The sequence below is a fragment of the Desmodus rotundus genome, chromosome 2 (genome assembly GCF_022682495.2).
Source record: "Desmodus rotundus isolate HL8 chromosome 2, HLdesRot8A.1, whole genome shotgun sequence".
In the NCBI taxonomy this organism is placed as follows: domain Eukaryota; kingdom Metazoa; phylum Chordata; class Mammalia; order Chiroptera; family Phyllostomidae; genus Desmodus; species Desmodus rotundus.
This window is the reverse complement of record NC_071388.1, coordinates 108,349,745-108,374,851: the sequence shown is the minus strand read 5'-3', so window position 1 is coordinate 108,374,851 and position 25,107 is coordinate 108,349,745. Positions and strand designations below refer to the sequence as shown.

At 37.3% G+C, this 25,107-nt stretch overlaps 1 protein-coding gene and 1 pseudogene across 3 annotated transcripts in view; both read left to right on the top strand.

Annotated features, from left to right (window-relative positions):
* The window catches only part of UGGT1 (UDP-glucose glycoprotein glucosyltransferase 1), a 213,073-nt gene that overhangs the window by 16,883 nt on the left and 171,083 nt on the right, over positions 1–25,107 (top strand). For all 3 annotated transcript variants that reach the window (XM_053918537.1, XM_053918538.1, XM_024569684.3), the window contains exons 3-5: positions 7,593–7,675; positions 10,121–10,251; positions 22,138–22,250. In XM_053918537.1, the coding sequence (XP_053774512.1) occupies positions 7,593–7,675; positions 10,121–10,251; positions 22,138–22,250 (327 nt within the window). The remainder of the gene's footprint in view (positions 1–7,592; positions 7,676–10,120; positions 10,252–22,137; positions 22,251–25,107) is intronic.
* LOC112313107 (casein kinase I-like) lies at positions 19,837–21,203 on the top strand (annotated as a pseudogene).

The following is a 25,107-nucleotide window of genomic DNA, read 5'->3' as shown; positions in this document are numbered from 1 at the left end:
TTATGCTGTTGTGCAGGTGCTGGAAGAAGAAATCCCACAAAGCCCGGGAAACAAACCCATACCCACAAAAATAACTTCCCCCTGCAATTTCACTATCAACAGCAAATGAACCAGTATTAATAAGGTTATAAAGAGATTAAGACAAGTACAAGAATGGAGAGGAAAGATATGATGAGCTACTGAAGGAAAAATGATTTTGAGAGGTAGACGGAGGAGGACTAAGAAGAGTTGGGAGTCAGAGCAGTTCGAAGTGAGAAAGTAAAATTTACATCATGAATGAAAAATGGAATGAAGAAGGTGGAATGGAGTATGAGAACAAAGCGTGTAGTTGAGAATTCAGTTGCTAGTCTTATTAGGTTTAAAAAGAAATTAAAATAAAGTAAGGGATTGAAAAAATGAAGGAAAAAGGAAATAAATAATAAAAGTATAGGGGCCAAATTGGAGAGAAAGGTCCACTACAGCACTATCAACAACAAATGAGCTAAAAGTAATATAGGTAGGATAGGAATACGAGGGAAGAAAGACAGAAAGGTTAAGAGATGTCTAGAGAAATGGCAAGTAATTTTGAAATGATAGACGGTGATGAATACTAAGAATGAGGAACGAAAAGCAGGCTAAGACAGAGAAAAATTATGATTTAGGCGGAAAGAAAAATAAAAAAGGAAAAAAGGATAATAAAGAAACATAAGGAGGTTCCGACCAAGATGGAGGTATAGGTAGAAACCCTTTGCTTCCTTGCACAACCAAAAGGTGAAAAACAACCAATCTAAAATCAATAAACAACCAGAAGTGCCAGAAAATCAAACTGCAGGGAACTCCAGCAACCATGGAAGTAAAGAAACAGCCATACAGAACAACCAGACCGGTAAAGTGGCATAGGCTGACTCAGAAAAACTACAGTGAGGTGGTGGACCGGGTGGGCAGGGCTGCCTAAGGTCAGGCAGCAGGCTGCGAGGGAGGGGCTGACTGAAGGGGAAACCAAGATTCAGTGGTGACTGTGGACTATGGCGGTTGCTGAGGTGGGAGAAACTCCTATTCTCACACGAGAGTTTGTTGAAAAGTGTGCTAGAGAGCAGGCGAGCTGCATTGTTCTTTCTCTGGCCCATCCCCCACAGGTAGCGCCAAAGGGCAGCAAGGAGGTTTGCCCTGCCTGGGTGAATACCAAACACCCCACCTCTTACAACTTATCAGGGGTCCCAGGCAAAGAAATAGGGCCAAAATGAAATAACAGAGCAAAATCTTAGAGAGAGAGTTAAGTGAGGAGTATATAGCCAACCTATATGATGGGGAATTTAAAACCCTGGTAATCAAAATGCTCACAGAACTGATTGAGCTTGGTCGAAAAAATGAAAGAACAAATGAAAGATACCCAGAATGAAATAAAGCAAAATATTCGGGGAACCAACAGTGACAGGAAGGAAACCAGGACTCAAAGCAATGATTTGGAACCAAAGGAAGAAATAAACATCCAAGCAGAACAGAATGAAGAAACAAGAATCCAAAAACATGAAGAGAGGCTGAGGAATCTCTGGGACAACCTGAAACATTCCAATATTCTAATTATAGGGGTGCCAGAAGGAGAAGAACAACAGCAAGAAATTGAAACTTATTTGAACAAATAACGAAGGAAAACTTCCCCAATCTGGTGAAGGAAATAGACTTTCAGGGAGTCCAGGAAGTCCAAAGAGTCCCAAAGAAGTTGGACCTAAAGAGGAACATACCAAGGCACATCATCATTAAGTTACCCAAGATTAAAGACAGAGAGACAACCTTAAAAGCAGCAAGAGGAAAGGGAAGAGTTACCCACAAAATAATGCCCTAAGGCTATCAGCTGATTTCTCAAAAGAAATGTTGCAGGCAAGAAGGGGCTGGAAAGAAGTGTTTGAAGTCATGAAGGGAAGGACCTACATCCAAAGATACTCTATCCAACAAAGCTATCATTTAGAATGGAAGGGTAGATAAAGTGCTTCTCAGATAAGGTCAAGTTAAAGGAGTTCATGATCACCGAACCCTTATTATATTAAACATTAAAGGGACTTATCTAAGAAAAGGAAGATCAAAAATATGAACAACATAATGACAACAAACTCACAACTATCAACAGATATACTAAAAAAACGAAAAACAACGAAAACAAAAACTAAGCAATCAACTGGAACAGGAACAGAATCAGAAAAATGGACATCATATGGAGGGTTTTCAGTGGGGAGGTAGAGGGGAGGAATAGGTGGGAAAAGGTACAGGGAAGAAGAAGCATAATTGGTAGGCATTAAATAGATGTGGAGAGGTCAAAATGGTATAGGAAACAAAGAACTCAAATAACTTATATGTACAACCCATGGACGTGAACAAAGGGGCAGGGAATGCTGTAGGGTTGAAGGGTGTAGTGGGGGGGGATAAAGGGGAAAAAATTTGGAAAAATGTAATAGCACAATCAATAAAATACAATTAAAAAAATAAAACGGCAGGTTGAAAGAGAAAAAGAAGAAAGGGAACAAAAGAGGCTAAGATAGAGCAAAATTAAAAATTTCAGACGCAAAAAAGAGTAGGAGAGGGAGTGGTAAAATTTGAGATTTGAAATACAAAATTAGTGAAGATCTAGAGATAGAATTGAAAAAAGGCAGTAACGATGACCCTATCCCCAACTAAATAGAAAAGACTCCTATAGTTGGAAAGAGAACACAGGTATTTTAAGAGCAGGGGGATAAGGATGTGAGATGACCATTGACAAGAAAATTGATTTTGTGAGGTTGGACAGGGGAGAAATAGACTGCCGAATGGAAACAAGTTGTAGCAAGAGGGAAGACAAAGTTTAAAATGAAAATAATGAGAAGAAAGAAGATGGTAAAATGGGGTAAGAGAAGAGAGGGGAAACTATGTGAATTGAAATAAACTATAGTATAAGATATAGTGACTTAATTTTGCACAAACTTTATGGACCAGAAATGAATGTGAAAAAGCTGTGCAGGAAAGAAAATATTGCAAATCCTGGAGAAGACCACTGTGGATTTCGTCTTGGGAGCCTCTGGTATATACCACTATTTTTTCTTTCTGGGTCCCCTCTGGTGATGTCAGATGTTGACCCCATCTGACCTTAGGCAGCCTGTTGGAGACTTCCAGGGGATCTACTGTCTGTGGCTGTCTCCTTCAGTTGTTAACCTAGTCACTCTGCACTCAGCAGTGAGGCTTAAGCACCATAGGGTGGGGCAGAATTCCTCCTGGTGTTTGGGCTATTGTTTCCCCTCAGGCTGCTGCTGCCTGGAGAAGAGTGGTGTGCCTGAGCAGGGCGGCTGGTGCAGTATGTGTGATGACTCAGCAGTGGGATTCTGGGGTCTACTCTTTCAGTTCTCTCCCCAAAGCTTACATCCCCAGTGTCTCCTCAGGGGTCTCTATCCCGCTCTGCCCCTGCCTTTACTGGAGCCCAGTGTAAGTGGTTTGAAATGAAAATTTGTGTGTTGGCCCTTTTAACAGCTCTGTGTGTCTGTCTCCAGCCATCTGTCTCTGGCAGAGAGCAACCGTGCCTGTTTTCGCTGATGATTGTTATCTGTGTACTTTTTGGGCTCTGGTGCTCTAGGCTGGGGATCCCAGCTTCGGGTTTAGACCCCACTCCTCTCAGGTAGACCCAGCCGGCTGTTTAAGTATCCCGCTGACCCTGCTGCCTGTGGGCACCCAGCCAGCCTTCTCCAGTCTCCACCTCACTCCTTACCAGTTAGGTTGAGCTTACCTGATTCTTCTGACTGTCAGAGGTTATAAGGCTTCTCTCTTGGTATTGTTCAGTTGTTTGATCTGGGTAATTTCTCCACAATTTAGTTGTAATTCCAGATTGGTCCTGGGAGGAGGTTAGTGTGACTTCCATTCACTTGCCCACCATCTTGCACCTTGGATAGTGTCTAAAAATTAACAAAATACAATACGGTCAATGATTTCTTTGGAAATTTTGTATTCCAGGTGTGCTTATTACTTATAACCAAATACCTCTCTTTTTGTCAATTTTTAAATGTTTATTGGTGGAAACTTACTGTATCTCAGATGACATATTCCTAGGACTTGCACAGAGTCTTTGTAAAGTGTAAATTAGGTAGGTTGAATTACAAGTGCTTGTTAAGTCTCCAAATCTGTTAGTGCTAAAAATTTGAAGTGTTGCGTTACTTCAGTTAACTTTATCTTCAGCTTAGAATTTCATCTTCTATCATTTTCCCCTTCAGCCCTAAAACAGTGTGAATGGAAAGTTTTATGTTTGTTGTACATATGAATAATTGCATCTCCTGAAAAAGAAGTCTCATTTGGCACTGACTAGAGAGAAAGTGATCTTCACTTGCTGGGGAGCCGGAAAGACTTTCTGCTAGCAGTCTTTGTTCTGTCACTTCTCTGTGCCTCCCTTTTCTCATCAATAAAATGCTCGTATTTCATAGTGATGTTACAATAACTAACTTGATAAGTAGGGTTCACTCCTCGGATATAAGAACATTATTAGGTATAGGGTAGTTGTTAAACTGAAGTGACTAAAGGTCTTTTGAGATTCTAGACTGTCAGAGCCAGGACTCTAATAACTAACCTTTTCCCCCACCCCGTTTTTGCTAATTATTTTTGATGATTTATCTGAAGTAAATATAGGTTATTGAGATTTACTAACACTTTCTAAGTACTTTTGTACATTTAATTCTAACAGATGTTTTATAATACTCTGCTTAATATTCTTAACTGAATTATATTTCTTTATTCTCACACTAATTCCTTGGTTTTTGTGCATTGTTTTAGAAGATTGTTATGGCATATAGCTGTGGACTTTAGAGGAAGTATGCTAAAATTGTCAGCTTTAATTGATCAATTTTTTTTAGTTTTTTTGATGTCTGAAGTGAGTATTGGATACTTCATCAGCTGATCCATCACAAACATCTCATCTTTTCATGGTATCCTGGACATATGCCATTTTGGTTCACTGTTTTTAGTCCTCTTCTTTAGCTATTTGCAGACTGTTTGCTGAAGTAGTGGGGCATGTAGGCAACTCACAAATGAGCTGTGCTTATTTGAAACCACTCCATATTCACCTCCAGAGCTAGCTAACACCAGATTCGCCCCTCTTAGGTCCATGGCATGCTCTGATGTTGGGTTGTAACACTGTCCACGTGGCTGAGGGTGAAGGGACAGATTCTTTCTCCACATATTGATACATGCAGCCACAATAGACCTTTTACTTTCCTTGCATCCAGCCCTTCGGACTAAAACTATTTTCATGTATATTTTAAGAGCAGGCTTGATACCAATGATGCTTGGTAGTTATCCCTGAAGTGATATATATTTAATTGAGGTAAATCTCCAGATATGTTTTGAATAGCTATATTTACTAACAATGTTATGTAAATAAAATACCACTAAAAATGAAAACTTATAATCATTTATTGAGTGCTAGATAATATAATGGCTCAAGAGTACAGCATGATAGGTAAAAATAAATCAAGGCGATAGGAGCTTACATTCTAGATTTTCTACTTGTTAATTCTGTTCCTTTAAGCAAGTTAGTAACCTTTCTGAATTGCAGGGTTGCTGTGAGGATTTGAGACATGGGTGAATATGCTATGTATAGTGTCTCTTATGTAGTAGACCTACCTTAAATACTCATTTCCCTTTTCTTTCTAGTTCTGTATAGAAGAGAGACCAACTCTGATCTCTCGCAATAACTTTGGAAATCTAAGAAAACAAGTTTACTAGCAGACTTATGCTGTCTGGTAGATATTTGGGTTGTTTCTAGCTTTTTTCTTCTTGGCCAAAGATTAAAATCTATTTATTAATAATATTTTCAAAACGTTTATAAGTGGAATAAATGGTATAATCGGTTTCCTTCTACCTGCCACCCAGTCTTTATAATGATCAAGTTTACTAACCATCACTACCACCACTATTACCCTCTCTCTCCCTGCTGCAATATTTTAAAGCAGATCCCAGATATCATATAATTTCATCGGCCTAACTATAGATTTTTTCTTTACTCAGTGGAATAGGTATTAGAAGCTAAAAAGCAATTTAAAACAAAAATCAAACAAACTTACATACTGTAAATAAGTGGCAGCATTCCTTTGAATAGTATCTTGTGTTGTTCTTCCCTGAGTTAGTTCAGCAGGTCTAATAATTAATTTTTTAAAGACGTTTTTAAATTCAGATGTTGTAAGACTTATTTTTGCTGTGGAATGAAAAAGAATATTGTTCAAGGAGTTTTTCTGTAATTATCTGATAAGTATATATTTATTTGTGTTTGACCTTTATAGGAGGGTCTTAGCCTCAGTGAATCCTTGTTCTCATCATACAGTTGATCAGTGTATTTCTTTCCCCCTCTGCTAGCTTATCTTGTGAGTGAAGTGTTAATTTAGAAATTTAGTTTTTATTTGCATATCATAATCTAAATATCTTAGTTCCTATCTTAGTGCACCTGTCTTCTTAGACATATAAACTATTATAAGGTTGATAGGAAGTTACTAGAAAGCGTAGAAAAATGCCACACACTAGGAGGCTCCAAATAATTTAATACATTATTATAATGGGTATTTTCAGAAACCCAATTTTAGAGAAGCTGTGCACTACTAGGAAATGTTTCTTATTCTTTCCATATTTCTGTAGCTACCTGTGAAGTAGAGTGAGACTTGTACACCTTAGTGTTAACAAATAAGGGGCAAGTCTTCCTTTGGCAAGATAAGCTGAGGACAAGGGAACCAATTTATGTGAGTCATTCAATTAGTACATGCATTTTCTTTTAGGGATAAATGACTCTCAAATGAAGGGAAATTTAACATAGTCATTATTTTAGGTCAGTAGTGTTAAGTTAAAAAAAAAGAAATAAAATGAAAATGGCATTAAATTCTAAGACCTGATTTTACTAAGTCATTGTTAACTTTAAACAAAAATTTGGTGATCTTGAAAATTTGAATTAATGGATATTGAAAGATTATACCATGTTGCCTTTAATCTCCTAGAAATTTTTCTAGGATTTATTTTTTCCTTAGGAAACCATTAGGTAAAACATATTTTTCATTCTTTTTAAAGTCTTTGAGAAAAGAAGTGAGCAGAACTAGTGCTAGAATTTTCAATTTCTAATTCTGTTTCTGCTAGTAATAGTATTTTATGAATGGGATTTCATTAGCCTTCTTTATATTGAGACTTCTCTGTTGTTACAACATTTTTATTATTGTAGCATTTTTAAAGGAATACCCATTAAACTATTAAGTTATTAATAGCTAATTAGCTAATAAGATTTGCTTGGCTCAGTTGGTTGGAGCATCATCCTGTACAATAAAAGATTGCTGGTTTGATCCCTGGTCAAAGTGTGTATGGGAGGCAACCAATAGATTTTTCTCTCTCACATTGATGTTTTTCTCTCTCTCCCTTCCTCTCCCTTTAAAATCAATAAACATGTCCTTAGGTGAGGATTTAAATATATATATATATATATAAGTATATACTATGCATGCTTGTATAATATGTTTTATAAATTGAAAGTCAAACTATGGACATTTGGAAACTTAAAAACCTGCTAATAGAGCTTACGTTAGAAGATTTTTATTAAGTTGTTTTATTTCTGATATGTCTCCCTTTTCTCCCAGTGAGTTTTTAGCAGAAGAGAGTCAAGAGAAGTTTTGGAATTTTGTAGAAGCCAGTCAGAATATTGGATCGTCAGATCATCATGGTAAATTGAAGCCAGTGCTTCTTTGTCTGGGAAAATACTGGAAAAAAATGTTGTCTTTCAGAGCATGTGTGGCATGGCAGTTAAGGGGATACACTTTTAATGACTAGAGTTATGATGGCAGCCAGCAGAGCCAACATAGCCTAAGAATTATTTTGAAGTAATTTATAAATTTGGCTATAATCGCTATCCTTGACTTTTACCTCCTTGTTTTTTTTTGTATTTATTTATTTTTAGAGAGAGGGGAAGAGAGGGAGAAAGAGGGAGAGAAACATCAATGTGTGGTTGCTACTTGCGCACTCCCAACTGGGGACCTGGCCCGCAACCCAGGCCCTGACTAGGAATCGAACTGGCAATCCTTTGGTTTGCAGGCTGGTGCTCAATCCACAGAGCCACACCAGCCAGGGTATTTTTGATTTTTTTTTTTGAGTTTTTTAATTAAAAATGTATAAATAGCCCTGACTGGTGTTGCTCAGTGGGTTGGGTGTAGTCCTGCAAACTGAAAGTTGCTGGTTTGATTCCAGTCAAGGCACATGCCTGTGCTGTGGGCCAGGTCCCTGGTTGAGGGCAAGCTAGAGGCAATCAATTGATATTTCTCTCTCACACTGGTGTTTTTCTCCATCTTTTTCTCTCTCTCTTCCCCTCTTTCTAAAAATATAAATAAATAAAATATTTTAAAAAAGGAAATAAAAAGTGTGAATATTGTGTGGGAGTTAAATTTATTTAAAATAATTTAGTATTAACTTAATAACCATCAGATTTGATTGACTCTTTTTTTGTTATGGATCAATTACATAACTGATCTGTTATCTGTTAAATTTTTTATTTTAAGTTAGTGCCATCAAGGTGTTTTTTATTATGCCCACCAGGCACCCACAGCTTGATTGTGAAGGTATCAAATTAATTACGGTGTAGTCTCTCTTTTGTTTATAGATTATGATGTGTTTTCGTAGACATTTTCTAATTCAGTGTAAGCTATATAGAGTATAAATATTAATAGTCAAAGATGATGATACATGAACAGCTAAAACCTTGATATACGGGCTTAAGTCCTTATTGAAGAGGAAATTTGTGAAAATTTTGTGACTGATGTTAATATTGAACTGAACTGATTTTTAACTTTGATTTTAATACTATGTATTAAAAAAGTTATGTCCGAATTTTTTGTGATATGAGTACATAAAGGTTTTGAACAAGCATCTTTAGGTTTTAGTTATGTAATTTAGAGTCAACTAGAATTGTTTGAGTTATCCAAAAAAAATCCTTTTAGTTTATGATTTCCTGAAACAAATTTATTAAAGTGGGCTTTATAATGAATTTGAACTCTGACATATAAATGAGATGTCTTCAATATAAATGATAATGTGCACTTGGTTAGAATTACATGAGTATGAATTCTTGGAAGTGATCATAAAAGTATGTTAGCCATTTTATTTGAACTAGAATATAATCTCTAGCCCTACTACCCAAAGATATTTACCATTAACATTCTGGCAAAATTTTGCAGTATTTCATTCTGACCTTTTTTTTTTGTTACTTAGAAGATGATAATGTAGTATAGAACCTTTTATGTTTTGCTTTTTTAAAATGTTGATGGTTTCTTTTAGAAAGTTATATACAAGTCTGTACTTAGAAAATCTTGTTGCCTCCCTTCTTTGTTTCTTCTGTTTGTTTTTTTATAACCATTTAATTTATTTAGCCTTCAGTGTTTTTTTTTTACAACAGATACATACATATGTATTCTTATTTCTCTTTCTTTCTTACAGTAAAAAAGGATAGTTTAGTATATGCATTGTTTTGTACTTTGTCCTTTTCATTTAACAATATATCCTTGGAATTTTTTCATACTGGCACATGTGTTTTTTTCCCTTAGATAATTTGTTCCAATTGTTTGTTTAAATGCTTTACCTCAAAGTACAGTTGCATCATTATCCTTTAATACCTGGTACCTCCTTATCACATTACTCAGTTGTGTTGGGTTATTTGAGTAGATACCATGTGCCAGGCTCTGGGAATACAAAGATAAATAAGTAATAGTTTCTGCCTGTGGGGGCTCAAAGTCTATTTGGGGAGGAATAGATGGTGAAGAAATGATTTAGTAAATGATGTGATGAGTGAAAGAGGTAAGCAAGAAGTATTATGAAGAGGAAAGAAGAGATGTACATGATCCATTGAGGCATGGGGTGGGGGTTGGGGGTGCCACCCTGGAGTAGGTGACTAGCAGTCTATGGGGAGGGAAGAGTGGACAGAGGAAAGAGGGGAGGAAATGTCCAATTGCATGGTGCACTCTAGGGAATTCTAAGCGTTTGACAACAGTTCAAGACAGTATGGTGGTAAAATTTTGCTATCATATGCCTTTGTAACCCATAACTTTATAGTTTACAAACTATCTTATTTGGATATCTCTAGCCATAAATGATTATTTTGGTTAATGTTCTTTCTTGATAGGTACTGATTATTCCTATTATCATGCAATATTGGAAGCTGCATTTCAGTTTCTGTCACCTCTACAGCAGAATTTGTTGAAATTTAGTCTCTCTCTCCATTCCTACTCTGCTACAATTCAAGCCTTCCAGCAGGTGAGTTCAGTGCTTACACATAACAATATTTTTTAAGGGCTGTATAACATGCTAATTGAATATATTGCAGTTGTCCTGGCATTGTATTACAGAACTGTAACTTTTCCGCCCAAAATTTTCTAGGATTTATAATTTGTTTATAAAGAACAAGCAAAGTTGATGTTCAGTCTTCAAACCACAGATTATAAAAATATAATTTGTACTTACTTCCATCTAAGAAATAAAAAAATAATATGCATACAAAAAAGAGACTACCAAACTTCATATCCAACACAGCCTAGGAGGTACAGTCTTGCTAAACCAATTGACCCTGACTTGATGATAGCCTGTAGATAGATCTCAAAGCAGTTCACAGGAAATAGGAGATAGGGGGAGGAATGTGAGGCAGTATTACAAGGGTACAGTCAGGAAAATCCAGCATGGAGGAGATTTTGTAGTAAAATGATTTTATCTCTTCAAATAAGTTAAAAGGAAAATGAAAGAGACTTTAAAAATGTGCCAACTTAATGCAATTTTGGACCTTGTTGGATTTTGAGTTGAAAAAACTCCTATTGTAAAAAGAGCAAGAGAATCAAAGGTGTGTATGCCAATTGTATTTGTTATAAAAGAAATGTTAACTTTAAAACCATTTTTTATTATAAAGTAATACAGGTATAGAAAATCCCTGACAAGGAATATAATAATGAATTATTACAAAGTTACAAAATTCCTCTTATAATTTTCACCCAGTTAAAGACCTAGAATTTAGACACCTCGCAAGGCCTTCATGTGCTCTGTCCCTATCATAGCTGACATTAGCCCTCCCAAAGGAACCACTTTCTTGATTTTGGTTCATATCACTTGCTGTGTTTATCATTTTATTGTCCAAGAGTGCATCTCCACAAAATAGAGTTTAGTCTTGCCCATTTAAAAATTTTTTGATAATTTATAGTTTCTTTCTCATTTCCTTTCTTTTTTGTCGAGTAACTTGGACTGTTTGCCCTGTAAATTTTTTCACAATCTACATTTTGTTGATCACCTGTTCACGATGTGGTTCAATTTATTCCTCTGTCCTCTGTCCCCTGTAAATTGGTAGCTGGATCCAGAGGCTTGATCAGAACTATGTTTCATTTGTTTGGCAAGTCTGCAGGTAGCGTTCTGTTATTCCATGAGAAGGCACCTAATATCTGGTTTCTTCGCTTTAATTTAGCAGCCATTGATGCTCTAAGCTTAATCCATTCATTCTTGAGGATTATAAAGTGGGGAATCTCTGATTGTGTTATCTCTTTTTCATTTGTTCTTGGAACATGTATGTAAAAAAGCACATACCCTCCTTATCTAGTACTGTGTTGTGGTACTGTTCACATAGAGCAGGCAGAATACATGTTTGATTCTTTCCTTTTATTTACTAGGTTTCTAAACCAGTTTGATTCACTAGCATCCTTTTTTTTTTTCTTGGAAGAACATATATTTTTTTAAAAATTAAGTTTGTTTGGGTGACTTTGATCAATATAACATGTATTTTATTTTGAATTCTTTTTATTTTTTATTTAAAAAATTTAAAAATTGCAGTTTACATTTAATATTATTTGGTATTAGTTTCAGGTGTATACCATAGTGGTTAGCCAATTTACATACTTTACAAAGTGTTCCCCATTATGTTTCCAGTATACACCTGACACCATACATAGTTACAACAATATTATTGACTATGTTTCCTATTTTGTACTTTACATCCCCATGACTATGTTGTAACTACCAATTTGTACTTCTCACCTTTTTCACCCAGTCCTCCAAATAGCCTTCCCCTCAGGCAGCCATCAGTCTCTTCTCTGTATCTCTGCTTTTGTTTATTTATTTATATTGTTCTTTAGATTCCACATATAAGTAAAATCATGTGATATTTGCTTTCTCTGACTGACTCTATTTCACTTAGCCTAATACCCTGTATGTAGGTCCATCCTTGCTGTCCGCAAATGGTAAGATTTTGTTCTTTTTAATGGCTAAGTGATATTCATTGGAATTGGAATTCATTGGAATTATCCATTGGAAATATGTACCACAGCTTTTTTATCCACTCTTTTATTGAGGGGCACTTGCATTGCTTCCATAGCTTGACTATTGTAAATAATGCTGCAATGAACATAGAGGTGCACATACTGTTTTGAATTGGTGTTTCAGGAGTCTTAGGATATATTCCCAGAAGTGGGATTGCTGGGTCATAAGACAGTTCCATTTTCAATTTTTTGAGGAACCTCCATGTTTTCCACAGTGGCTACACCAGTCTTCATTCCCACCAACAGTGCATGAAGGTTCCCTTTCTTCACATCCTCAGCAACACTTGTTTGTTGATTTATTGATGATAGCCATTCCGACAGGTGTGAGGTGATATTGCATTGTGGTTTTAATATGAATTTATCTGATGATTAATGATATTGAGCATCATTTCATATATTTATTGACCATTTGTCCTCTTTCGAGAAGTATCCATTCAGGTCCTTTGCCCATTTTTTAATTGGATTGTTTGTTTTCTGGTGTTGAGCTGTATGAGTTCTTCATAATTTCTGGATATTAACACCTTATTAGATGTATTATTGGTGAGTGTGTTCTCCCATTCAGTGGGTTGTCTTTTCATTTTGTTGATGGTTTCCTTTGCTGTGCAAAAACTTTTTAGTTTGATATAGTCTCATATTTTTATTTTTTATTTTTTCCCCTTGCCTGAGGAGATAAATCAGAAAAAATATTACAAAGAGAAACAATGTTTTACTGCCTGTGTTTTCTACTATAATTTTTATGGTATTGAGTCTCACATTGAAGTCTTTAATCCATTTTGAGTTTATTCTTGTATATGGCATAAGAAGGTGGTCTAGTTTCACTATTTTTGCATGTATCTGTCCAATTTTCCCAACACCACTTATTGAGTAGACTGTCTTTACCCTATTATTTGTTCTTGCCTCCTTTGTCCAATATCAATTGACTATAGTCATGGGTTTATTCCTGGGCTCTCTGTTCTGTTCTGCTGATCTATATGTCTGTTTTTATGCCAGTACCAGGGTGTTTTGATTACTGTGGTCTTGTAGTATAGTTTGATACCAGGTGATGTGATTCTTCCAACTTTGTTCTTCTTTCTCAAGATTGCTGTGGTTATTCAGGGTCTTTTGTGATTCCATGTAAATTTTTGAATTACTTTTTCTAGTTCTGTGAAATACATCATTGTTATTTTGTTAAGAATTGCATTGACTGTATAGATTGCTTCTGGTAGTATAGTCATTTTAACAATGTTAATTCTTCCTATCCATCAGCACAATATGTGTTTCTATGTATTTGTATTTTCAATTTCTTTTCATTGCCTTATAATTTTCTGATTACAGGTCTTTTACCCCCTTGGTTAAATTTATTTCTTAGTATTCCATGTTTTTTGATGCAGTTGTAAATGCGATTGTTTTCTTAGTTTCCCTTCCTAATAGTTGATTATTGGTATATAAAAATGCAACTGATTCACTATGATCCTTTTTTTGACCAGTTAGTTTTTTAACTTTTTTTTATTGAGGTAAAATATACGTAAAGTAAAACTTATCTTTATATCCATTTTAAGTGTTCAGTTCAGTGGTATTTAATACATTTATATTGTTGCACAGTCATCACCACCTCTATCTCCAGAACTACTTTTATCTTGTAAAAGTGAAACTCTGTACCCATCAAATAATTCCTTATTCCCTTCATCTTCCCTCCAGTCCCTGGCAATCACCATTCTACTTTCTGTCTCTGAATTTGCCCATCCTAGATACTAGCTAAAAGTGGAATCATACATTCTCTTTTTTCATCAGGCTTATTATAGCATAATGGTTTTCAGGTTCATCCATGCTGTAGTGTGTATAAGAATTTCATTTCTTTTCATGGCAGAGTAATAGTCTATTGTATGCATATAACACATTTTGTTTACCCATTCCTCAGCTGATGGACATTTGGATAGGTTCTTGCCTTTTGGCTGTTGTGAAAAATAATGCTGCTATGAAATATTGGTGTACAAGTATCTGGTTTAATCTCTGCTTTCAGTTCTTTTTGTTATGTACATGGGAGTATAATTCATGGATCATATGGTACTTCTTTGTAACATTTTGAGGAACTGACAAAGTCTTTCCCAAAGGAGCTGCACCATTAATGCACCAGGATTCCAGTTTCTCCACATTCTTGCCAACACTTGTTATTTTATTTTTTTAATAATGGCTATCCTAGTGGGTGAGACACTTCTGAATGAGTTTGATTCACTAGCATGCTTTTGAACATTTAGTATCTTGTGGTTTTGATTTTCTTTTTCCTGATGACAAATGATATGGAGCATCTTTTCATATGCCTATTGGCCATCTTGATATCTCCTTTGGAGATATGTCTATATAAGACCTTTACCCATTTTTGAATTGGACTGGTTGTTGTTGTTGTTGTTGTTTAGTTGTAGGAATTCATTATATACTCTGGATATTAGTCACTTACCAGATACATACTTTCTGAATATTTTCTCCCATCCCATGGATTTCCTTTTCACACTGTTGATAGTGTCCATTTATACACAGAGGTTTTTAATTTTGATGAAGTCCAATTTATTCTTTTGTTGCCTGTGCTTTTGGTGTTATATCTAAGTAATCATCACTCAATCCAATGTCATGAAGCTTTCCTATGTTTTTTCAAGGAATTCTGTAGTATTAGCTCTTAAATTAAGTCTTTGAGCCATTTTGATTAATTTTTGACTACGGTATAGAGTTAGAGTCCAACTTCATTCTTTTACATATAGATAATCAGTTTTCCCTTCATCATTTTTAAAGTCTGTCCTTTTTCCATTTAATGGTTTTGACGTTGTTGAAAATCAATTGACTGTGTATATGGGCATTTATTTCTGTGCTCTGTATTCTGTTCCATTGGTTTACATGTTTGTACAATACTTAGGTTAGTACATATTGTTTCGATTGCTAACTTTGTACTAGTTTGGGAAATCAGGAAGTGTGAGACTTCTGAGTTTTTTGATACTACCCTAGTAGTTTTCATTGCTTCTTTGCTAACTGGTTTCAGGTTCATTTTCTACATCTGTAGCCCCAGATAGTGATCTGCTATGTTCTTAGCAATTTTCAGTCTGTGTGCCATGGCACACTGGTGCGCTGCAAGAATTTTTAAAACATGCAGTACTTGACTATTTAGTCAAAGGCACTGACCTCTTTTCCCTTAGATTGTCAAATAAAAAAATGGCAATAGCCAACACAACAATAACTGTCCTGTGTGAATGAATCAAAATTATACCTATTTTTGTCAGATTGGAAAAAATATATTTTTTGATGTGCCATATAATTTTAGTAATTAGTTTATGTGTGCCATGAGATATAAAAGGTTGAAAATTGCTGTTCTAAGAGGCTCATTAAAGGGGTGGGGTGGGGGTTAGTAGTTTAAGAACACATCTAGGCATTAGGGATATTCATTGCCAGTGGGTTGTTAATTGTTCTTAGGCCTTGTAAGTGGGCAGAGATAGGAAAAAACTGTACATATCTATCCAAAGACCAAATATACAAAGCTATGTAAAGATGAAATACTTCATGAGTTCATACTAATATTTTCAACTTAAATAAGGACTACTTTGTTACATGTATGTCTCTTCCACATTGAGAATTTTAGTTCTCATGGATTTAAAGGGATGATAGAATTAGACTATCTCAATAGTACTTATTTGTTTTATCTACATTACATACACAGTACATTAGTAACAATATCATATTATTGCCACAATAACATTTACTGAAAACAGTAAAAAAATTTTTCTTTGACTTAGTGATCCCTATTCTTCATTCCCACCTGCTAAAAAATGAGTATATTCTACCTAGAGCATAGATGCTTCATTTCATGTTATATTCTCTTCAATCTTCATTTAGTTTTGGTTCTGTAAATTATATCTTTAATGCTCACTACCAGCCCTTTTGCCAAATGTCTCTAGTCAGTTGGCTTTTCTGACGCTGCAGACTGGTAGGTTCCTCAGGAAGGGCTCATGGAAACAGTATTTCTTCAGGTTCTGCATGTTTATATAGCAGTCTGGATATAAAATACTTGGTTCAAATTTTCCTTTTTTGACTATCTTAAAGATATTATTTCATTTGCGTTCAGTATATAAGTCTTTCTTGCAGAAAGATGACAGTATTATTTTTTTCCCTTAAAAGTCTCTTGCTCTTTTTGTCTAGAAGCCTCATGTATTTTTTCTTTTTATTTAAAGTCATAGTTTACTAGAATATAGCATAGAAGTAATTGTTCTGGGTCAGAATTTTTAGATATACAGTATTTTTTTAAAAATCCTCACCCGAGGACATGGTTATTGATTTTAGAGAGAGGGAAGGGAGGGAGAAAGAGAGGGAGAGAGATATTGATGTAAGAGAGAAACATCTGTTGGATGCACTTTGTATGTGCTCCCACCAGGGACCAAACCCACAACCAAGGCATGTGACCTGACCTGGAATTGAACCTGCAACCGTTTGGTGTACAGGATGACACTCAAACAACTGAGCCATACTGGCCAGGGCTACCGTATGCTTTTTAATATAGAGTTTCAAATTTTTTTAGGTTTGTTTCCAAAAAGTTTCTTTAAAAACTTAAATTTGTTCTGTTCCTTGTTTTGGAATTGGTATTATCTATATGTTGAATTTTCTTTACCTAGCTTCATTACTTGTTACTTTCTCTTGAGTCTCTTATTGATTAATTGATTGATTGAAAAATTTTTCCTCCTTTCCTATTTATCTTAAATCATTACTTATGTTTGTTTTGTGCTTATTCCAGTTTAGTCTTAATTTCTTTTTTTTTGTTTTTTTCAAAATTTTTTGATATATTTATTGATTATGCTATTACAGTTGTCCCATTTCTGCCCCTTCACTCAACTCCATCGTGCCCACCCCCTCGCTCCCACATTCCCCCAGTATAGTTCATATCCATGGGTCATACTTATAAGTTCTTTGGCTTCTACATTTCCTACACTATTCTTACCCTCCCCCTGTTTATTTTCCACCTATCATTTATGCTACTTATTCTCTGTACCTTTCCCCCCTCTCTCCCCCTCCCAATCCCCTATTGATAACCCTCCATGTGATCTCCATTTCTGTGGTTCTGTTTCTGTTCTAGTTGTTGGCTTAGTTTTCTTTTGTTTTGGTTTTAGGTGTGGTTGTTTATAACAGTGAGTTTGCTGTCATTCTTACTGTTCCTATTTTTTTTATCTTCTTTTTCTTAGATAAGTCCCTTTAACATTTCATATAATAAGGGCTTGGTGATGATGAACTCCTTTAATTTGACCTTATCTGAGAAGCACTTTATCTTCCCTTCCATTCTAAATGATAGCTTTGCTGGATACAGTAATCTTGGATATAGGTCCTTGCCTTTCATGACTTGGAATACTTCTTGCCAGCCCCTTCTTGCCTGTAAGGTCTCTTTTGAGAAATCAGCTGACAGTCTTATGGGAAGTCCTTTGTAGGTAACTGTGTTCTTTTCTCTTGCTGCTTCCAAGATTCTCTCCTTCTGTTTCATCTTAGGTAATGTAATTATGATGTGCCTTGGTGTGTTCCTCCTTGGGTCCAGCTTCTTTGGGACTCTCTGAGCTTCCTGGACTTCCTGGAAGTCTATATCCTTTGCCAGACTGGGGAAGTTCTCCTTCATTATGAACAAAAATAAGTTTTCAATTGTTTGCTCTTCCTCTTCTCCTTATGGCACCCCTATAATTCAGATGTTGGAACGTTTCAAGGTGTCCTGGAGGTTCCTATGCCTCTCCTCATTTTTCCGAATTCTTGTTTCTTCTTTCTTTTCTGGTTGGATGTTTCTTTCTTCCTTCTGGTCCACACCGTTGATTTGAGTCCCAGTTCCCTTCGCATCACTATTGGTTCCCTGTACATTTTCCTTTGTTTCTCTTAGCATAGGCTTCATTTTTTCATCTACTTTTTGAACAAATTCAACCAATTCTGTGAGCGTCTTAATAACCAGTGTTTTGAACTGTGCATCTGATGGGTTGGCTATCTCTTCCTGGCTTAGTTGTATTTTTTCTGGAGCTTTGAAGTGTTCTGTCATTTGGGCCTTTTTTTTTTTTTTTTTTTTTTTTTGTCTTGGCGTGTCTGTTACTTTAAGGGGTGGAGCCTTAGGTGTTCCGGGGCAGGGTAACGCTGGTCACTGCGCTGTGACACCGTACGTGGGGGAGGTGCTGAGAGGGAGCAATGGCGCCCGCTCCACCGGACCTCGATCTTTCACTCCGCTACCCACAATGAAACTGGGCCCCTCTGGTGCTCGTTCCTGAGTGGGTGGGCTTGTGCATGCCCTAGGCCCCTGTGGGTCTCTGCAATGACCTCTCCTGTGAGGCTGGGAGTCTCCCCTCTGCCTCCCCAACTCCCATGGGCGTTTTCAATCAGAGGTTTGAGGCTTTATTTCCCTGCGCTGGAACCCTGGGTTACATGGTCTGCTACGCTCCCCGCGGTTCTCCCTGGAGTGTGGGGCTGCGGGGTGCTACCCGCAGCTCTGCCTGCCCTGTTCTCCGCCTCTCTGAGTCCGGCCCTCTGGGTTTATCTGTGCGCGAATGTGGGGCCGCAGGGTCTGCCAGTGGTCAGACTGCCTGCTCCGCTCATCCCACCCTCTGCCATTCTCTGTCCCGCCACGGCCACAGGAGTCCTCTCTGCCCCGGTGCCATCTCCGCCCCTCCTACTGGTCTGGATATATGTTTCGGACTTCCTTGCCGTTCGATTTTCTGTCAGTTCTGGTTGTGCCAGGAGGCGTGGTGTGTCTACCTATGCCACCATCTTGGTTCTCCCTCAAAATCTAGTCTTAATTTCTAAAATGATTTTTCTTATAATTTTTTGTTGAGCTTATTTATCTCATTTCTGTGTTTCTCTGATTTTGACTTAGGTTATTCTTTACATCTTACATAATTTCCTTAATGTATTTTTACTTACTTGAAATAGTAGGTTACATTTTTATCTGTGTCCTGACTATGTATTTCTGATATGTTTTTATGGACTATAGCTATGCTGTCCAATATTCCAATGTGGTGGCCACTAGCCATATATGGCTACTTAACTTTAAATCAATTGAAATTACTTGAAATAAAAAATTTAGCTCTTCAACTGCGTCAGCCATATTTCAGGTGGCTACCATATTAGAAGTGCAGGTGTAGAAGATTTCTGTGCCTGCAGTAATCATCTGTGAGAATAAGGGTGTATTGAACTGGAGCCAGAGTAACAAGATGGCCCAGTTGGCAGAGTGGCAGAGGTTCCTGCAGGCCAGACTGGTGCAGTGGTGTCACAGTGTAGCTGCTCTAACTCACCACGCCTCTTTTCCAGCCCTCGAAGTCACTCAGAAATAAATGGCTCAGCATGGAACATGCAAGAATACCTCACAAACTGTGGTCTGGCATAAAGAAACCTGACTGATTGGTGGTGATCAGGCCCCGCTTAGTTGATTCTGGGCCCTGTAATGCCAAGAGCCAACATTTTCCATTTCCTGCTGCTGTCCTCCCAGCATCACTCTGGGGATAGGCCCAGAGGCCTCCTTCCTCCCTTTGGAGGTGTTGGGCTTTGGCCCCAGCTTCTGTCTTCATAATTCATTGTTGGAATGAAATATAAAGTAGTATGGAAGATTGGGTCTGGCTCCTTTGGGGACATTTATCTGGTGATTAGCATCACGAATGACAAGGAAGTGGCTGTTAAGCCAGAGTCTCAAGGCCAGGCATCCCCAGTTGTTGTTGGAAAGCGAGCGCTATAAGATTCTTCAAGGTGGGCTTGGTATCCTCCATGTATGGTCAGGAAAAAGCATACAATGTGCTTGCTAGTCATGGATCTTGTTGGAACCAGCCTGGAAGACCTTCTTCAATTTCTTTTCAATAAGGTTCACAATGAAAACCGAACTTATGTTAACTGCCCATATAGATGGTCAGTAGAATTGAATATGTGCACACATAGAATTTTATATAGAGAGACATTAAATCAGATAACTTCCTAATGGGTATTGGGCATCACTGTAATAAGTTATTGCTTATTGATTTTGGTTTGGTCAAAAGTACAGAGACCAACAGGACAAGGCAACATACACCATTACAGAGAAGATAAAACTCATTGGCACTGCTGGATAAGTTAGCATTGGTGCACATCTTGGTAATGAACAGCTTGTTGCGAGCTGACATGGAATCAGTAGGTTATGTTTTGATGTATTTAGTCCCTGCCATGGCAAGGATAAAGGCTGCAACAAGGAAACCAAAGTGTGAAAATAATTAGTGAAAAGATGTCCTCTGCTGTTGAAGTTTTACGTAAGGGGTTTCTTGCAGAATTTGCCATGAACTTAAACTATTGTTGTGGGCTGTGCTTTCGAAAGCCCCGTGTTAAATGTATCTGAGGAAGCCGTTCTTTTCAGGACCCTGAATCACCAGTATGGCTACACATTTGATTGGACAATGTTTAAGCAGCAGGCAGCATAGCAGACAGCTTCAAGTGGGCAGGGTCAACAGGTCCAAACCCCTACAGGTTTGTAAGCATGAATAGAGGAACAGAAGAAGCAGTGCAGATGATCAGAGCAGCATTTGTTTGTCCCCAAATCTAGAAATTTTAGTTCATCTGTACACTAGCCAGTGGTTGTGGACAACCATTTGCTTGGTGTAAAGAACTTAATTTCAGTATAAACTGGCTCTGGGCAGCATTGGTGATCCTCTTTCTTGAGCTGTAGCTGCTGTAATTGTGAATATTATTAACAGATAATGAAACATGGTGTCCAGTTTTCTACTGCATTTTTGCAAATGGAAAAGTTATCTAAATGGTTGACACACGAATTGGTGGAGAAATTGTGCATATGCCATTTTTTTTGCCAAAATCTTTTACTTTGAACTATACTGCTTTGAGATCTCATTTCAGAAGAACGGCATGAACACTATTCAGCTATAGTTGTGATAGTTGTGAGTGCTCACACATTCTTAGGGTTTATTCATCCCTGGGGAGGGGGGTGTAAGTTGTTCACTTAAAACATTCATAAAATTGTTGGCTTCTTGTTTGCAAGCCCGCTGGTTTGGTAACAACCAAAGTTTCCAGTGTTTGAACATATGAAAGATTGCCTACTAACCTGTGCTAGAAATAACAGTATCTAAAGTGAAGATTTAAGCCCTGGCTGGTGTGGCTCAATGGGTTGGGTGTTGTCCTGCAAACTGTAGAGTTGCCGGTTCGGTTTCCAGTCAGGGCACATGGCTGGGTTGTGTGCCAGGTCCCCAGTTGGGGGCATGCAGGAGGCAACTGATTGATGATGGTTCTCTCACACATCTATGTTTCTCTCCCTCTTTTCCTCCTGTCCCCCTTAACTAAAAAATAAATAAATAAAATCTTAAAAAAATAAAGACTTAAAACTTTTAGTGACTATTAGATTACCCTTAGGACTCTGCATTTGCTCTATAATGTTCTTGGAATACAAAAAGCATATTTGTCACATGAGTTTAGTTAACATCTTAAACTGAAAGTATGTGTATGTTGCCTAGATTAATGTAAACACTTTATGTTAATTTGCATATTGTACTTAATTTTCATATTGAATTAGGACTGTATTCTTATACTTTGGCACTTAAAACTGACATTTGTAAGCTTCATTTTCTACTGTATTGCCTGGACGTCCGTCCTTTGATATCTTCTAAGATAGAATTTTAATGCTCTGTTTTGGAGATATTAACACCTTCCCTGTAGGGTTACATTGGGAGGAGCTAAATGAAATCATACAAGGAAAGCTCCTACTTCCTGTCACATAATGGGTATTCAGTAGATGTTAATTTTTGCTTTTATTGATGTTTTGTTATCATTTTATTACCTTCTTAGAATGTTCATAACATTCTTTATCTTGTTTTGGTTAGAAATTATTTAAAAAAAATATTGTCTTAAATGACAGATAGCTACTGATGAACCTCCACCAGAAGGATGTAATTCATTTTTTTCAGTGCATGGAAGGAAGACCTGTGATTTTGATACTCTTGAGACTCTTCTACTAACAGCACCTGAAAGGTAGGTTGTCTATTTCTTTCTATAAATATCATGTGTTCATTGGGGTTTCTTCTATATGAAGTCTACTTTCTGATTTTTTAATGGGTTACGTAGCCTGTAGGTATAGTGATCTAGGGTATGGATTCTGGAACCAGATTTCCTAGATTTGAATTCCAGCTCCATTGCCTAAAATGTTTTGTGAACTTAGGTAGATTACTTAACCTTTCATTTCTCATCTCATTTTAAAAAGGACATAATAAGAGTACTTAATGTTACTGTTATTTACTAATGACTGTGTCTGAGAAATAGCATAGACTTTGTCATCAGTTGAGTAAAGAATACTCTGTGTAGACTTCCGGCCAAGATGGAGGTGTAGGTAGTCATACTGTGTCTCCTTGCACAACTAAAAGAAGCCCAACAACAAATTTAAAAACAAAAACAATCAGAACTGACAGAAAATTGAACTGTATGGAAATCCAACAACCAAGGAGTTAAAGAAGAAACATTCATTCAGACTGGTAGAAGGGGTGGAGATAGGAAGCTGGGTAGAGAGGACTCACAGCAAGGCAGTGGCTGGAGTACTGGGGCAGGCAAGGCAGTGGATGGTGGACCAGGCGAGGCAGTGGCTTGCGGACTCGGTGGTCCCACATTTGCATGCAGATAAACTGGGAGGAACAACTGGGGAGCGAGACAGACTGCAAGACCCAGGGTTTATTTCAGGGAAATAAAGCTGCAAAGCCTCTGACTGAAAACACCTGTAGGGGTTGAGGCATCAGTAGGAGAAACTCCCAGCCTCACAGGAGAGTTTGTTGGAGAGACCCACAGGGTCCTAGAACATACACAAACCCACCCACTGGGAATCAGCACCAGAAGGGCCCAATTTGATTGTGGGTAGCGGGGAAAGTGACTGATAACTGGCAGAGCTGAGAAAGCTGCACTGTTCCCTCTCTGACCCTTCTCCCACATGCAGTGCCACAACACAGCTGACATGGGTTTCCCTGCCATGGCAAATACCTAAGGCTCCGCCCCTTACTATGTAATAGGTGCACTGAGACCAAAAAATGGCCCAAATGAAAGAACAGATCAAAGCTCCAGAAAAAATACAACTAAGTGATGAAGAGTTAGGCAACCTATCAGATGCACAGTTTGAAACACTGGTTATCAGGATGCTCCAGGAACTCACTGCCTAAAAAAGACCCAGGCGGCTATGAAGATTGCATTATGTGAAATAAAGAAAAATCTATAGGGAAGCAACAGTGACAGGGAGGAAACCAGGTCTCAAAACAAGGGTTTGGAGCAGAAGGAAGAAAAAAACATTCAACCAGAACAAAATGAAGAAACAGGAATTCACGGAAATGAGGAGAGGCTTAGGAACCTCCAGGACAACTTTAAACTTTCCAACATTGGTTCTAGGGGTGCCAGAAGGAGAAGAGGAAGAGCAAGAAATTGAAAACTTGTTTGAAAAAATAATGAAGGAGAACTTCCTCAATATGGCAAAGGAAACAAACTTTCAGGAAGTCCAGGAAGCTCAGAGAGTCCCAAAGAAGCTGGACCCAAGGAGGAACACACCAAGGCACATCATAATTACATTTCCCAAGATGAAACATAAGGAGAGAATCTTAAATGCAGCAAGAGAAAAGGATACAGTTACCTACACAGGAATTCCCTTAAGACTATCTGCTGATTTCTCAAAAGAAATCTTGGAGGCTAGAAGGGGTTGGAAAGAAGTATTCCTACGTCCAAGATTCCTCTATCCAGCAAAGCTATCATTTAGAATGGATAGGCAGATAGAGTGCTTCCCAGATAAGGTCAAGTTAAAGGAGTTCATCATCACCAAGCCCTTATTATATGAAATGTTAAAGGGACTTACCTAAGAAAAAGAAGATCAAAAATAGGAACAGTAAAAATGATAGCAAACTCATAGTTATTAACGACCACACCTAAAACAAAAACAAGAACAAACTAGGCAAACAACTAGAACAGGAACAGAACCATAGAGATGGAGATCACATGGAGGGTTGTCAATAAGGGAGTCGGAGGGGGACAGGGGGGAAGAGTACAGACAATAAGTAGCATAGATGTTAGGTGGAAAATAGAGAGGGGAAGGGTAAGAATAGTGTAGGAAATGTAGAAGCCAAAGAACTTATAAGTATGACCCATGGACATGAACTATAGCGGGGAGATGGCGGTGGGAGGGGGTGTGCAGGATGGAGTTGAGTGAAGGGGCGGAAAAGGGACAACCATAATAGCATAATCAATAAGGTATATTAAAAAAATGTACACTGTGTATTAAAGCCAGTGCCTGAAGTGATTATATTAATAATAATGGTTTCTCAGGATAGTGTTAGTTTCAAACAAAGAAAACTATTTAAAGGATAATTTTAGGTGAATATGAGTATTAAATTGATGATTAATAGTCTGGCTTTTTGCTTACAGGTCGATTTACTTTAGTGTATAAATATTGGGTTGGCCATAAAATTTGTTTGTTTTTTTCCATAAGATGGCTGTAGTTGTGCTTAGTTGTCTTTAACTTCATTCGAAACAGTTTTGTTAGTTTGTATTGTGACAACTGGCATATCAGCACACATTAAAAAACCCCCATCAAAATTGGTGAATTTTTGTGAACCATTTTAATATTGAAGATGGATGAAAATATGCAACATTTTTGGCACATTATGTTTTATTATTTCAAGAAAGGTAAAAATGCAAGTGAAATGCAAAAAAACCTGATTTGTACAGTGTATGGAGTAGGTGCTGTGACTGATGGAATGTGTCAAAAGTGGTTTGCAAAATTTCTTGGTGGAGATTACTTGCTGGATGATGCTTCACAATCGGGTAGATCAGGTGAAGTTTATTCCAATCAAATTGAGACATTAAT